We start from the raw sequence: 16061 nt of genomic DNA, 5'->3' as shown, positions 1-16061 counted from the left end.
CCTCTGTGAATTTTGGAGGGAACATATTCCTCATATGGGTATGCTACTTTGGCCTATTTACCAAGTGACCTGAAAAGCTGCTAGTTTAGGATGGGTCCCAGAACAAGAGAAGGCTCTGCAACAGGTCAGGGTGCTGTGCAAGTTGCTTTGCTGCTTGGGCCACATGATTCAGAAGATACAATGGTGCTTGAAATAGCCGTGGCAGATTGAGATGCTATTTGGAGCCTTCGGCAGGCCCCTATCAGTGAATCACAGTCCAAGCCCTTAGAATTTTGGAGCAAAGCCCCCTACCATCCTTTGCAGATAACTACAAAACACTTATTTTGAGAAACACCTCTTGGCCTACTAACTGTGTCTTAGTAGAGACTGAATGCTTAACCATGGGCCACCATGGAGAGCTCAGGTCACCAAGTTTCTATGTGACCTGAGCTCTCCATCATGAACTGGGTGTTATTTGACCCACCGCGCCATAGAGTTGGGCGTGCACAGCAACACTCCGTCATCAAACGTATGTGGTATATACAAGATGGCACCAAGTAGGCCCTGAAGGCACAATTAAGTTACTTGAAGAAGTAGCCCAGCTGAAACCGGTTTGGCTCAGTGGATAGAGCGTCGGCCTGCAGACTGAGAGGTCCCAGGTTCGATTCCGGTGAAGGGCATGTACCTGGGTTGCAGGCACATCCCCAGTAGGAGATGTGCAGGAGGCAGCTGATCGATGTTTCTCTCTCATCGATGTTTCTAACTATCTCTCTCTCCCTTCCTCTCTGTAAAAAATCAATAAAGTATATTTTAAAAAAAATAAGAAGTAGCCCAAATGCCCAGGGCCCCTCTCTCCCAACATACTGTACACCTATAGCCTCAGGAGGATTCCCTATAGTCAGTGACAGAGGAAGAGGAGAAGCAGGTTTATAAATGGTTCTTCACAGTATTCAGGCACCACCCAAAAGTGAACAGCCACAGTACGATAGCCCTTTTCTGGGACACCCCTGAAGGTTGTTGTGAAGGGAAAGCTTCCCAGTGGGCAGCACTTTCAGCAGTGTACCTGGTTGTTCACTTTGTTTAGAAGGAGCAAAGGCCAGATGTGTGACTATATATACCAACTCATGGCTGTGGCATGAATGGTCAGGGACTTGGAAGGACCATGGTTAGAAAACTGGTGTCAAGGAAATTTGGAGAAGAGGTATGTGGATAGACCTGACTGAATAGGCAAAAAAAAAAAAAAAAGTAAAAGTAAAAGTATTTGTGTCCCATGTGAATGCACACAAAGAGTGACCTCAGCAGAGGAGGATTTAATAATTAAGTGGATAGGATGACCTCATCTGTGGATATCAGTCAGTCTCTTTTCCCAGACACCCTGTCATTGACCAATAGATTTATAAACAAAGCAGCCATCATGGCAGGGATGGAGGTTTTGCATGAATTCAGACACATGAAATTTCACTCACCAAGGCCAACCTGGCTATGGGAATTATTGAGTGCCCGATCTGCCAGAGACCAACACTAGGTCCCCCTACATGGTACCATGGGTGAACAGGTTGACTAAATTGGATCACTTCCATCATGGAAGGGCAGTGTTTTGTTCTTACTGAAATAGACATTTACTCTGGATACACATTTGCCTTCTCTGACACAATGCTTCTGCCTTTTCTGGATATTTCACATAAAGGCCCCTGCCAGTATGTGGTTTCTTGTGTCTGGCTTCTTTCAATGAGCATGTTTTTGAGATTTACTCATATTGTAGCATGCATCTGTAGTTAGATATCTTAGACTGATATCTAAAAGCAAAATAGCTATATTGCATGGTAAATTTATGTTTAAAAATTTAAGAAACTGCTAGAGCAACATTCTGTTTACTAGATGGGATGCTACCTGATTCATAAATTGTTCAGTAAAACCAATTAGATGGAAGGAAGGAAGGAAAGAAAGAGAAAAGAAACTGCCAAACTGTGGTCCAAAGTGGTTGCAACATTTTACAATCCCACCAGCAATGCATGAGGGTTCCCGGTTCTCCATATTATCTCCAAAATTTGTTACGTGTATTTCATTTTTATTTTTTTAAATATATATTTTATTGATTTTTTACAGAGAGGAAGAAAGAGGGATAGAGAGTTAGAAATATCAATGAGAGAGAAACATCGATCAGCTGCCTCCTGCACACCCCCTACTGGGAATGTGCCCACAACCAAGGTACATGCCCTTGACTGGAATCGATCCTGGGACTCTTCAGTCCGCAGGCCGACGCTCTATCCACTGAGCCAAACCGGTTAGGGCTGTTATCTGTATTTTAAAATATTGCCATACCATGAAAAAAAATATCTTAAAAGGTTCAGTTGGGAGGCTATCGATTTTGAGGATAAAACTATCCTCTTGCAAAACAAAAAAACCCTTCACTGCGGTCCTCCAGGCGGCAGAGGGCGCCCCGAGGCAGGGCCTCTCTTCCGCGCCTCCCAGCGCCATTTTAGCAAGATCCCGTTGCTAGGAGACGGCGATGCGTCTTTCGGCTTGAGAGCCCGGCCTCCCTGCTGTCCCAGGCTCTGTTTTACCTCAGGACTAAGGTCTACGGTCTCACTACCGTCCAGGGGCAGTTGCAGAAGGCCTCTTTCTGGGGGCATTTTCCTTCTCCCCCCCGCTAACGCTGGCCGCGGCGGGCCCGGGATCCTTGCCCAGATCCAGCCCTCTAGCCTGCTATGTCCAAGAAAGGGAAAAAGGCCAAGACGCCCCTGTCGGATGAGGAGCAGCTGCTGCTGTTCCAGCAGAGGTTGCTGGCAGATGAGGAGGTGGCTAGGAGGAAGGAGCGGCTCCTGAGCGTGTTCCTGAAGGTGATGCTTCCTCCTTATCCCTGCCCAGCCCACCCCCTCCCTGCGCTGCCCCTGCTGCCTTAACCCTGCCATGTGGCAGCGTCATTTTTATGCTGGCCTCCCTCCTCCGGAAATCTTTTTTTTTTTAAATATATTTTATTGATTTTTTACAGAGAGGAAGGGAGAGAGATAGAGAGTTAGAAACATCGATGAGAGAGAAACATCGATCAGCTGCCTCCTGCACATCTCCTACTGGGGATGTGCCCGCAACCCAGGTACATGCCCTTGACCGGAATCGAACCCGGGACCTTTCAGTCCGCAGGCCGATGCTCTATCCACTGAGCCAAACCGGTTTCGGCCTCCGGAAATCTTGAGACCTAAATATACTTAGATTTCAGGCAACAGTGTTTGGAAGGAGGGGTGGTGGTATAGAGCTTGGCAGTCACAACTGAGTCCCAGAACTGGGACAGTAGGTGTTCTCAGCCATCCCAACGGTTCGAAACTCTGATAGTCTCCCTGGAGTGCCCTGCTCTGATGCCTCCATCCTAAAAGAAATTCACCCTTCCCCTCCTTAAAATGCCATCTGGCTGTTCCTGTCTTACTTGAGATGCTCCCAAAACAAGAACAGGAGTTACCTGAGTGTTAGCCATTAGGAGCTTTGGTCCCTCGGAAAAGACAAAGGGTAAAAGTGACAGTTGACAAACTCAGTGCAGTCTTGTTTGTTGTGCTGTATTAGGGCTTTTAACCCTGACCTCCTTCAGGTGTGTTTATTCCTTCACACAGGACAAGCTGGCCAAGGAGGAGCACAACAGTGCTCTGAACCTTAATAAGATTAACACACAGTGGAGAACTGTTCTTCGAGAAGTCAAGACCAAAGAGCTTCATAAGGACATTGAGATCCTCAGCCAAACATTTGAACGAGTGGTAGACTGCAAGGACAGTGTTATCAAGGTAGGTGTTCTTCCCAAGGAAATACTTGAACATGGCTGCCTTGATCTCCTCTCTTAGTAGAATGGGCCAAGAAAAGTAATTAATTATTCAATCTTAACGCCCTCACAAGCAGCAGGCTGTGATGAAACTAGGCTATTGGTAATAACAACTTTCACTGAGATGAAGAGGAGACTATTGGCTGGTCATCCCTCTCCCTCACTTAGAGGAGCCCTTGGTTTTAGTCATCTACTGCCCCAAACCAGTACTATACAATATTAGAGTTATGAGGCACAGTAGACATCACCCCAGGACTTGAACTTAGTCCTACATCTTCATTTCAATGTGAGACCACTCAGTTCCAGAGGAAGGAAATGGCTCACCCAAGGACACTCAGCCAGTCGATGAGAGAGCTGCGACTCAGCACAGGTTTCTTGATTCCTACTCTAGTGCTTTATTCAACCAAATTCTGTTTGCCTCTTTGATTCAACTTCAGTAGCCCTGGAGAAGGCTGAGATCTCAGTGGGTAAGAGCAGTTCTGGATCTCCAAGAAATTCAGTCAGTCATTCTTATGCTATTGGGAGGTTCTTGTAGCCAAACCATCTTTAAAAAAAAAGTTGTTATTGATTTGCGAGAGAGAAGAAGGGAGAGGGAGAGAGAAAGAGAAACATCGATGAGAAAGAGACATTGATTGGCTGCCTCCTGAACTCCCCCCGCCCCCCCTCTAACCCAGTGTGTGCCCTGACAGGGAATCAAACCAGTGATCTCTCAGGTACAGGGAACAACACTTAACCAACTGAGCCACACTGGGCCATACCATCTTTTTTGCCAAGAAATTTTGCTGTATCCCTTTTTTCATTCTATTTAAATCTCTGCCCACTGGTTCCTTCCCCTTAGGCTTTTCTATCTATCTATCTATCTATCTATCTATCTATCTATTTAATTTATTTCAGAGAAGAAGGGAGAGGGAGAGAGAGATAGAAAAGAGAATCATTGATCAGCTGCTTCCTGCACGCCCCACACTGGAGATCTAGCCCGCAACCCAGGCTTGTGCCTTCACTGGGAATCAAACTGTGACCACCTGGTTCATAGGTCAATGCTCAAACACTCTACCCTGCTGGCTGGGCTTAGGGGCATGCAAGAAACAGCTGATCAATGATTCTCTCTCATCGTTGATGTTTCTCTCTCTCCTTCTCCCTTCCTCTCTGTAAAAAATCAATAAAATATATTTTTTAAAAAATGATTCTCTCTTTGTCTTTAACCTTTGGCATTTTAATTATGATGTGTCTTGGTGTAGGCCTCTTATTTGGGACTCTTTGTGCTTCCTGGACTTGTATGTCTATTTCTTCACCAGGTTAGGGAAGTTTTCCACCATTATTTTTTCACATAGTTTTTCATTCCTCGTTCTCTCCCTTCTCCTTTTGGCACCCCCATGATGCAAATGTTTGTATGCTTAAAGTTGTCCCAGAGGCTCCTTATACTATCCTCATTTTTATGGATTCTTTTTCTTTTTGCTGTTCTGATTGGATGTTTTCTGCTTCCTTATCTTCCAAATCTCTAATTTGATCCTCTGCTTCTGCTTCACCTATTTCACCTTTGATTCCCTGTATTCTTCACTTCAGTTAGTGTATCTTTATTTCTGACTGGTTCTTTTTCATGTTTTCTATCTATGTTTTTATGTTTCCTATCTCTTTATTGAAGTTCTCACTAAGTTCATCTATTCTTCCCCTAAGTTTATTTAGCATTTTAATATAAACAGTGGTTTGAACTCTGCATCTAGTAGATTGCTTGTCTCCATTTTATTTAGTTCTTTATCTGGAGTCTTTTTCTGTTCTTTCATTTGGGACATGTTTCTTTGTCTCATTTGGCTGCCTCCCTGTGTTTGTTTCTATGTATTAGGTAGAGCTGCTACATCTCCCTATCTTGGTAGAGTAGTAGGTGTACTGTAGGGTCCAGTGTCACAGCCTCCTCTATCACCCGAGCTGGGCACTCCAGGTGCACCCCCCCATGTGGGCTATGTATACCCTCCTGTTGTAGTTGAGCCTTGATTGCTGTTGGCACCTCAATGGGAGGGATTTACCTGTAGGCTGATAGGTTGTGAAGACTAATCGCAACTACCATGGAAGATCAGCTATGCAGGGGCTGACCCCACAGAGCAGGATTTACTTCAACAGGGTTCTAGTGACTGCTGAGTCCACCCTTTGAATGTATCCTTCGTGGAGGAGTTTGGGTTGTACTTCGACCTGGTCTGAAGCTGTCCCCCAAATGCACTGGCTCTGGAGCCTCCTGGGAGGTGCAGATCAAGGTCAGCTGCCACCTGTGTCCTGCCCGGGGCCACTATTCATGAACTACAAAGCAATATGTAGATGGCTGCTATTTGTGCTGGAATTGGATTTGCTGAGCAGAGGCCAAGCTGTGAATTAAGGCTGGCTGCCACTAGTGCCCGGCCTGGGGTCACTTAGTGAAAGGTATGTGGCATGCTGAGGCCAGATGCTGCTTGTTTGATTTGTTTTTTAATAGCCAATCATTGTTTCTTTAGTGTCCATTTTTTGTCTTTTTAAAATATATATTTTTTTATTGATTTCAGAGAAGAAGGGAGAGAGTTAGAAACATCAATGATGAGAGAGAAGCATTGATCAGCTGCCTCCTGCACACCCCCCACTGGGGATTGAGCCCCCAGCCTGGGCATGTGCTGTTGGCTGGAATCGAACCTGGGACCCTTCAGTCTGCAGGTCGACTCTATCTACTGAGTCAAACAGGCAAGGGCCAGATGCTGCTTGTTTGAGAAATTTTAGAAAAGTCTGAAGCATTTACCAACATAGGCCATTTGTATGGAAAAGCCACAGGAAATGGCTTGGACTGGGCCAACAAGATGAATGGGATGGGGTCTCAGGGAATCAGCAGAGCAGGGCCAGCAGTATTAGCCAGGTTGATGGAGATTCAGATATGGCACCAGCCTGCGGCTCTGTGGGGCAAGGGCCCAGAAAAAGAACAATGGCCTCTGCCAACACTTCTGTCTGGGAAAAAACTGCTCCTCCAGCTCTTGCCTTAATGTCAGACAACTCGATTCCTTGCCAGACAATTTAGTTCCTCCCTGTATGTCCTTGGTGCCTCAGCACTGGAGCTTAGAGGAAGTGAGTCCAAGTAAGTCTGTGGGTAGGACCTTTAAGAGGAACTGCCTGGGAATCTAGAAGCCCCGGTCTCACTCATCCACAATCCCCACTGATTTTTATAATCACAAGTTATGGGGACTTCTCTTCCTGGCACTGGAACCCTGGTTTGGGGAACTTAGTGTGGGCCTGGGACCCCTCATGCCTCAGGGGGGACCTCTGCATCTAAAGTATCTCTCTACATGTAGATGTGGGATCAGCCCATTCAGCAGCTCTGCCCCTCATAGGACTTCTGTTCAGCTAGATTTCAGGTGATTCTTAATGATAGTTGTTCTGTAAATTTAGTTGTAGTTTTGATGTGGTTGTGGGAGGAGGATTTGAGTATTGCTTTTACCTATGCCACCATATTGACCTGAACCTCCAGATTATCTTTCTAAAACAAAATCTGATCCTGTCATTCCACTGCTTAAGTCTCCCCAGTGGTTCCCCTCTTCTACAGGAAAAAAATCCATACTCCACGGAAAGAATAGCAAAGCCCTTCATGATCTAGCCTCTACCTGTACCTTTCATAGCAAGCCTTGTTTCTTACCTGTGCCGTTATACATGCTCTTTCCTCTACCTGGAATTTTATTTTTCCCATCTCCTCAGTTTTCCTGGCAAACTCTGACTCCTCTTCAAGAGTGATACAAATGGCATCTCTTCTGTGAAGCCTTCCCCAGTGTTCTTAGTTAGATGTAGGCACTCCGTTCCTTATATCCCATTGTCACTGGTAAATCATTAATTTCATATCACTTAGCATGTTAAACAGTAATGTTCTGTTTATATAACTCTTTTCCTACTTCAAGACTGCAGGCTCCTTTGAGGGCAGTGGGGATGTCTTTTAGTCTCGGAATCCTCAGTATCCAGCATAGTGCTGGATAAGCATTTGTTGAGTGAGTGAATAGTCATCCATTATCAGAAACTATTTCATAAGATTCTTTTTCATGTAAACATAAGGTGAAAGCTAGCTCTGCATAGGCTGTGGTAGTTCACAGTGGGACTCAAGGTGTTTGGATCATATGGGAACTCAGTAAATGCTTCTTTGTTCTATTTACTCTAATTTCATTTTGCTTTCTTTTTTTAGGACACAAAGTTTTCTTTAATTATTTTTTTGGGATAAGAAACACCACACTTCTACTCAATGTCCAACCAACTGAACCACACCAGCTAGAGCTCATTTTACTTTTTTGAATGGGTACTACATTTACATTGTCCAAAATTAAAAAGATAAAAAGTTACATAGTGAAAATTCCTTCCCACTGGTGCCTTCCAGCTGCCCAATGCCCATTAGTTTCATGAGTAAACATTATTTTACACAATTGGTCGTATTACATACTGTTCTGCCCATTGACTTTTTCATTTAACAATATGTCCTGGGTGCCTGGCCGGTGTGGTTCAGTGCTTGAGCATCCACCTATGAACCTGGAGATCAGGGTTCAATACCTGGTCAGAGCACATGCTGGGGTTGTGAGCTTGATCCAGTATGGGGCATGCAGGAGGCAGCTGATCAATGATTTTCATTATTGATGTTTCTCTCTCTCTCCCTCTCTGAAATGAATTATATATATATATTAAAAATGCAGGACAAATGCTTGATTCCTTCTCTTCCCTGACAAGATACCCTAGGTTCAACTTGTTTATTTTTGCCTCAGATTTCGAAGCAGCCATTTCTCTATGAATCCGATTCCTTTGAGTGGTAGCACCATCACTGTAAATGTTTGTTGTCCCTAGGACACTGGCTGGCTATATGGGGTTCTCTGATGTCACTCTGACTTTAAATTCAATAGTGGGAGAACCAGCACTCTTTGATCCAAAGAAAAGCCATCCAGCTAACCAGCTGAATACATCTTTAATTTTCTCACAGAGAAGTCATCGAGACAAAATGGTAACTCTGTGTTTCCTACCCAGTCTTTAGCTAAGGACCTGTCAGAAGCTGATGAGCAGTATGCCCATGCCCTGCGCAGCCACATGCACAACATTGACCAGCTGTTGGCCTTGCAGAGATGCCGACTCAACCTCCTGGAGGAAAATTACAGCATGGAGCTGGAGACCCTAACCAAGGAGTTTGAGATAGAAAGGTATGGGGGTTTGAATCCAAGGGCGCATATGGAGCCTGTGTCAAGGAGCTGCCTGTAAGCAGGTGGCCAGCACCCTGGAGCATCCCACCTTGATTATGACATTACTTCCACCAGAAAAGATCCTGATTTCCTTCTAAACTAACGTGGGTTTAAGCTTGTGGCCTTAGCCTTCCTTTGCCCGTGCCAGGTCCCTATTTGTAACGTCTCATCACCCACTGTCAACTATCAAAATCCTACCCATCTGGCAGGGGGCAGGAATGGGAAGGAGACTTCTCACTGAAACCTTTGCACTTTTTAATTTTTATATCACATGAATATATTAACCTATTCAAAAATAAAAATAATCTTATTCATTCTTTTCGGCCCTAAAGGAAATAGATCCCCCCTTCCCTCTGTTTTCCTTCAGTACCTAAGAGTTTGTACCATTCATCTAGTTTTATTACATACTGCTTTGAGTTGTCATTATTGGTCCATTTGCTTTATTCCTCAGAGCAGGGACAGTGTCTTATCTTCCGTAGGAAGACAATTATTGAACAACATGAAAAAGAGATTCGCTACCTACAAGATGTCTTCATGGCCATGGAGCAGAACTACATAGATTCTGAGTATGAAAGCAAGCTGGAGTTCCAGAGCATGTGGGATGATCTCAAAAACAAGGTACAGAGGGGAAATAATGGGCAAGAGTTGGGAGAGGAGAGAAAAATGCTCCAGGCTAGCAGAGCTCAAGGAGATCCCTTTAACCAACATCATAAAATGCCTGTTGCCACTCTAGGTACCCCTATTGCCTTCTGTACTTTTCTGAAAATTGGTCGGGTGGGAGGATCATTCTGAAATATCAAGGAAATGCATTTTAAAGCTTAAAAGCAACAAGGAAACCATCTGGCTTCATCTTTGAAAGATATGCTTTGATTTCCGTCCCCAGTCTTTTTTTTTTTAATATATTTTATTAATTTTTCACAGAGAGGAAGGGAGAGAGATAGAGAGAGTTAGAAACATCGATGAGAGAGAAACATCGATCAGCTGCCTCCTGCACATCCCCCACTGGGGATGTGCCCGCAACCCAGGCACATGCCCTTGACCGGAATCGAACCTGGGCCCCTTCAGTCAGCAGTCTGACGCTCTATCCACTGAGCCAAACCGGTTTCGGCGCGTCCCCAGTCTTTTTACCTGTCTCCCTGAAGACCCTCAGCTAGTCAAGTGTTTCTTCTAATCTACTCTGTTCTTGCAGGATTCCATACTTATTTTGAAAGGCAAGATCATGGTGCATAGCCATGAGATTTGTAGATGAAGAAACTAAAGCCCCGTAAAGTAGAACGACCTGCCAAAGTCCTGCTGCTGGTTTCTGGCAGAGCCAGGAGGAGAATCCAGTTTCTGGCCTCTTGGCCAAAGTGCTTTCCACCATCCTGTAGGCCGCAAACTTTAGCTAGCCTGCAGACCTGGGTTTGAGTATGAGATTCTTTGTTTTTATTTTGCCCTGTACTGTTTTGTAAAACATTTAAATAAGGTTCCCAACTTTAAAAAATGGGGATTTCACATAAAAACCCAAATTTTCACCTTCCCTTGAAAAATCTGAAGGTCTGGTAACCCTGGGCCAATATTTCCAAATGGAGCCACTCACATGGAGCTGAGCAGCTGTGCCTTCCCCACCCCCCTGCTAAGAGCGTTTGCTCTCTGGTTCACCACAGGCTCCATCTAGCCCAAAGCACTTATTTATATCATCTGCCTGGTCTTTGTAGGAATTTTCATTGGCGACGCTGCACTATACTATGCTATAAACAGTGCAAGAGTGTGGGGTTGCTGGTGGAAGTGAAAGGGCACTAAAAGGGTAATTCTGAGCATTGGCTATTTTGGGGCCACTTCCTAGAATATAGAAGAGAAGCACTTTCTAAGACTGCAACTAGAGAGTGTGGTAGAAGATCTATGGAGAAGGTTCCAGGATGCACTTAAGAATTACACTGATGCCACAGAGGATCGAAAGATTGCCTTTGAGACTTTGAAAGTGAAGGACGAGAAGAGCTCCAAAGACATTGAAGTACAGATGAAAAGAATACAGAAACTACAGGTCAGTGCAGCCAACCAGAAATACTCACTGCTTTAACTGCTCCATTATCCCCTGTTCATCTTCCCCCAATTTCTACTGGGCCTCATCACTGGTTGGGGAAAGATATGCTTTGATTTCCGTCCCCAGTCTTTTCACCTGTCTCCCTGAAGACCCTCGGCCAGTCAAGTGTTTCTTCTAATTTACTCTGTTCTTCCAGGATTCCATACTTATTTTGAAAGGCAAGATCATGGTGCACAGCCGTGAGAGTGAAGAACAGAACCAGTACATTCGTGATGACAAGGAATTGGTCCTTGTACAACTACGAAAACTTAAGGCCCAAAGGACTCATGTCCGGGAAATAGCACAGGAGAATTTAGTCAAACTCACTCTGGAAAGTAATGCCACCCTCAAAGTTCTGAGAGCGATTGTTGATAAGGTAACAGGGGAGAGGGTGGTCCAAACAAAACCAAGGAACTGGGCTCCCTGTGAAGTAAAAAGGGTTTGAGAATGGCAGAGGAGGCATCCTCCTGCTTCCTGCCGGAGTGGACACTTGGAATACCTTTTTTTTATTTCATGTGCCCCTCCCCCTCACATTTTAAGTTAAATGCATTAATAGTGAATGGATTTTATAAGAATGTCAAATACTTGCCATACAGTAAGCACTCTCTGTTAGATGTGTATATTACTTGTCTCCCACTTAAATGAATAGCTTCCTTGGTTCAAACAGGGAACCAACTCCACTATTCCCCTTCCCACCTCTTTTCTAATAAAAGGTGTCTTCCTGCGTTCAATAGGGTGAAAAGATACTTAAACTTGCTGAAATATGTAGGAAATTTGAAACAGAGGAAGAAAAAGTGCTGCCCTTTTATTCTTCAATATTGACTCCGGAGGAGCAGGAGGAGATAGAGGAAATTATCCCAGAGGAGCTTACTGAGGAGCTGGCAAAGGTAAAGTTCCCAGGGCCCAGAGGCCTTGGCTTAAGGTTGGGGATGATGGACCCTGGGCTGTATTCACTGATGGGCCCCACTACACGCCTCCCTTTAAATCAATTCCCAGGTGATAGCAGACTACATAGGGATGGATAATTTCTGGAAAAGGTACAACAAAGTGAAACTAGAGCAACTGAGCCTTCAACAAAGACGTACCCAATTGTTAGAGATCAACGGGAAGCTGCGGGAGATGCTCAAGCGGTACTTGGATGGCATTTCAGTGAGTGATGAAGTGCTGAGCCAGCTCAACCCACTCTTCATTGTCAACTACCGAAGCAACTTACCCCAGGCCTTGTCTAAACCTACAACCCAGCCAGATGACAAAAAAAGTTCAACCACTTACAACATCATTGAGGCAGCCCACGTGATCTCCCATATCCTGTGATACAAGGAGAAAATCTATTTTCATTCTCCAGAGAATTTTTTGAGAGACCTGAGGACTTTGCTATTAAAAATTCTCATAGAGTTCATGAGCTTCTTATATCTTTGCCATATTGGACAGAACAGTCTACTTTGACAACACCAGGAATAAGCAGCCCCAGGGCATGGAGAGAATAGCTAGGCAACTACTAGGAGGCTTATTTCTCAATGAAGCATTGCTCCTGGAGTCAGGGCACCCTGGTAGCCAAACCTATACCTCCGGGACCTAAAAATCAGAAGGGAAATCAAGAACAAGTCCCTGAAGTAAGTTAGGACAGGAAGAGGAGGCCGGGGAAGAGGTGACTCAAAGCCGCTAACCCCCTCCCCCATGACAGACAAGATCCAACTCAGAATGCCTTTTCGCCAGCCCCCTCACCTCATTCCCACTTACAAAAGTAGCCTCAGAAAGTATCAGTTGAAGAATGCAAAGAAGTGTTAAAAATTATTATTTATTATTTCTTTTTGCTCTTGTTTCGTTTCTCTTCCTTGAGCTTCTTTTTGGAGACTTTAGGTTTGCTGGCCTTTCTGTATAGGTGATACCCAATGAGGCTCAGGAGGGCTGGCACCATGGCCATGCCCACCAGAGGCAAAGTGCCCTTCATCAGCTTTTGCCAGTAGTTGGCTCGGATCAGTGCAATCAGCTCCACGTCAAACTGCAGCACTGCATCCGCTGGAGGCAGAGAGGAGGTGAGGGTTAGGATCTCTGTGCAGTTTATCTAGGACTCTGAATGAATGAAAACAGGGAAGGCAGGCCACACCAGAGCAACAACTATGAAGCTGGCAAGATTTAAATGTGGGGTTGAGTTCCCTTAGACAAGGCAGAGATGGGTTATGAGCAGAGTCTAGTGATAGTCATGTTTACCCCAAATATACAAACGTGGCTTGGTTTCCATGGTGGGTCTTTGACAGCACAGGAAAATTTCCTGTGGATCTGAAACGTACACACTGTTCTCCATTTATGAGTGAGAGAAACCTCTATACTAACTGTACTCCATTTCCAAACAGCCACAAGGACACAATCTTTGCAGGGCTGAAATTAATTGAATTTAAACTAAACTTTTAAATTCCACCAACCAATGAGCATATTCAATGAAATTATTAGAAAAGATAGGTGTTCTAACATAAGAGCTGGAGAGGAAGAAGGATGTGTCTTAAGAAAGTAGATATGGGGGAATGAGTGGGAAGTGGGAGAGAAATGTAGATAGAAGCAGCACTAGAAAGCAGAAGGTAATAGAGCTTCGAGTAAGAGTTCATTTCTCTTTAGTCACCCTGTCTTCTCTCCAGGTCTCCCTCTAAGCTGGAACTGGGATAATAACTTTGACCCTGGTGCTCTGAAGTATAACACATTTTAGCTAATAGAACATGTGTTATAACCAAAAGCAAGAGACACACATCTTGCGAAATCTGTTCAATCCCAGGCCTTTAAGAGTAAAAGTCAACAGTGACGTGAGAGGGCTTTTAAAGTTATGAGGTGGACTTGGCTTTTAAAAGTTTTTTTGTTTCATTTTGTTTTGAATTACTTGACTGTGATCATTTTTCCTATCTCCTCCCTGGTAAAGACTGAGAGGAAGGGTGGAGATGCAGCGAGAAGCCATGCCAACTGCACAAATTACACCATTTGTACTTGTAGGAAAAGGACAGGAAATTAGTCCAACGTTCTAGGAAGGGTGACATGCGCAGCAGACCCAGGTGGCACAAGCAGGTGTCTCCTTTCTAAAAAGCTGCTGGCTGCCAGAGGGCAAACCAGGTGACATTAACAGGTTCTCTAGTCCCTATGGTGATCTAAGCAGGAAAAAAGAGGGCCCCAGCCATCGCTGTCCCTTTTCGCAAGCTGACTTAGACCTTCTCAAGCTCCAAATTGTATAGCTCTGAGAGACGGGGTATTTTGATGATTTGAGAGAGAGCTCTAGTCAGGTTACCTGGGATAGATGGTGGAAATCCCCGCTTTCCATAGGCCAAGTGAGAAGGAATGATTGCCCTTCGCTTCTCTCTGAGGGAAGGAACGTAAGTCACAGCCAGGGGCGGGAGCAGGTGGGCCAGCAGCCTCAGTCCATCTGAAGCCCCACCAGCAAAACCCTCTAGGTCAGTGGTCGGCAAACTGCGGCTCGAGAGCCACATGCGGCTCTTTGGCCCCTTGAGTGTGGCCACGAAGTTTCAATCGCACTGTACGTGCGCGCCTGCACGTGGTATTTTGTGGAAGGGCCACACTCAAGGGGCCGCAGTTTGCCGACCACTGCTCTAGATATTCATGTCCAAAAGATGACTTTTTCCCCCACTTTATACCAAACAGGTTGACCAGCAAAGGTATACATCCCCCCACATGCCTCAGCTGCTCCAACAAAACCCACAGCCAGAGAGGCACAGAGGCTTGGGACGCCCTCAGGGGTCCCAATGACTGAGGCAAAGCCAGGGTCCTTTGTCCCATGTTTCCCTGCCTCCTCTAGAAGCAGGGATAGCAGAGAACGCTTCTAGCCATGCAAAGGGAGTACCCAAGCCCCTCTCTGCCCAGATACTCACCCTACACACATGTCTAGAAGGCTCTGCTCCAGACCTTGAGGAAGAAGACATAACTGAACAGGAAGTTACCTACATTCCCAAAATCCCAGGAGAGGAGATCAATGGTTCCCCCTTCACCCTTAGTTGAGCTCCCCGCTTCTCAAATCTCTGGCTCCCTTCTGGTAGGGTATGGGGCAGGAGGAGTATTAGAAGTGGGGTTTGAACCTCAGGAGGGGCCATTTCTAAGGTAGCTTAGGGACTGAAAGGGTGAAGAAAGCACTTAGGTTGGGATGAGTGGGAGCCACAGGCCACATACCTGGGATCACCTGCTTCTGGCCGAGTTCTATAACCAGAGGGTCTCTGGCCAGGGAAGTGTCAATAACACGTCCATCTACCAAGCTGCCCTGGGGGGAGAGAGCATCGGAGCTCACACCTGGTAGCCCTCCCTCGCAGCAGGCGCAGCCCCCTAGCAGCTGCAGCCTCGCACTCCCCTGGGGCAGAAAGGAACAGGAAGCCCCACAGGACTGGCACTGCTCGGAGATCTCTCCACCCTTCACTTCTCGGGGCTCGGGAGGAACTGGGGGGAAAGCAGGGAGGGGAAATGGGCAGGAAGAGGAACGTTCCCCCACCCTCCACCCGCCACGTGCGCGAAGACCCCAGAGCCCAGTGACTCCCCGAACCACTCGCCACGTGTCCAAGCCAAAGCTGACGTGTTTCATCGGGGCGCCGCCCCCTCCCAGGCTCCGCCTGGGCCCCCCACACCCCTCACCGTGTAGTGTATGTGAAGCGTGTCTCCAAAGGCAGCAGGCTCCGCACACGGCTCGGGGGGCTCCACCTACGATCGGACTACAGGAGTCATGGAGGGTCCTCCAAAGATTCTGTTCTTGCCCCTAGACCCGACACCCCACCCCCAACTCAGTAGTCCCCGCACTTCTCCCCCGCGGCTCGCGGGTTCTCTCCGACCTGTATTCGCGCTCAAGACCTGCCCCGCGGACCGGACAGGGACAATCTCCTCACCAGGGTCTCCACTTGGAGGACTCGGACAGGACTTTCGGTTTCGAACCCCGTGTCAGCCTGGGACGCCGCGCGGCTGAGCAGCAGCAGCAGCGGCAGCAGACAGAGTGGGGGTCGCGGCGGGCGCAGGGGCATGACTCCACACGGCG

The 16061-nt window shown here is 46.2% G+C and overlaps 2 protein-coding genes across 2 annotated transcripts; one reads left to right on the top strand and one right to left on the bottom strand.

Annotated features, from left to right (window-relative positions):
* The first annotated feature begins 2452 nt into the window (after positions 1-2452).
* CCDC65 (coiled-coil domain containing 65) lies at positions 2453-12450 on the top strand. The gene is made up of 8 exons (XM_006755473.2): positions 2453-2819; positions 3582-3749; positions 8783-8952; positions 9471-9609; positions 10817-11014; positions 11211-11429; positions 11788-11940; positions 12050-12450. The coding sequence occupies exons 1-8, from the start codon at positions 2688-2690 to the stop codon at positions 12365-12367; spliced, it is 1497 nt and encodes a 498-aa protein (XP_006755536.1). The 5' UTR covers positions 2453-2687; the 3' UTR covers positions 12368-12450.
* Positions 12451-12831: 381 nt separating this feature from the next.
* Positions 12832-16061, bottom strand: FKBP11 (FK506 binding protein 11). Its single transcript, XM_006755472.2, has 6 exons — positions 15916-16061; positions 15668-15733; positions 15215-15302; positions 14920-14953; positions 14322-14392; positions 12832-13072 (listed from the first exon to the last, which is right to left on the bottom strand). The coding sequence occupies exons 1-6, from the start codon at positions 16045-16047 to the stop codon at positions 12855-12857; spliced, it is 609 nt and encodes a 202-aa protein (XP_006755535.1). The 5' UTR covers positions 16048-16061; the 3' UTR covers positions 12832-12854.

The sequence above is a fragment of the Myotis davidii genome, unplaced genomic scaffold, assembly GCF_000327345.1.
Source record: "Myotis davidii unplaced genomic scaffold, ASM32734v1 scaffold290, whole genome shotgun sequence".
In the NCBI taxonomy this organism is placed as follows: Eukaryota; Metazoa; Chordata; class Mammalia; order Chiroptera; family Vespertilionidae; genus Myotis; species Myotis davidii.
The sequence above is the reverse complement of the archived record's forward strand: the minus strand, read 5'-3'. Positions and strand labels throughout refer to the sequence as shown.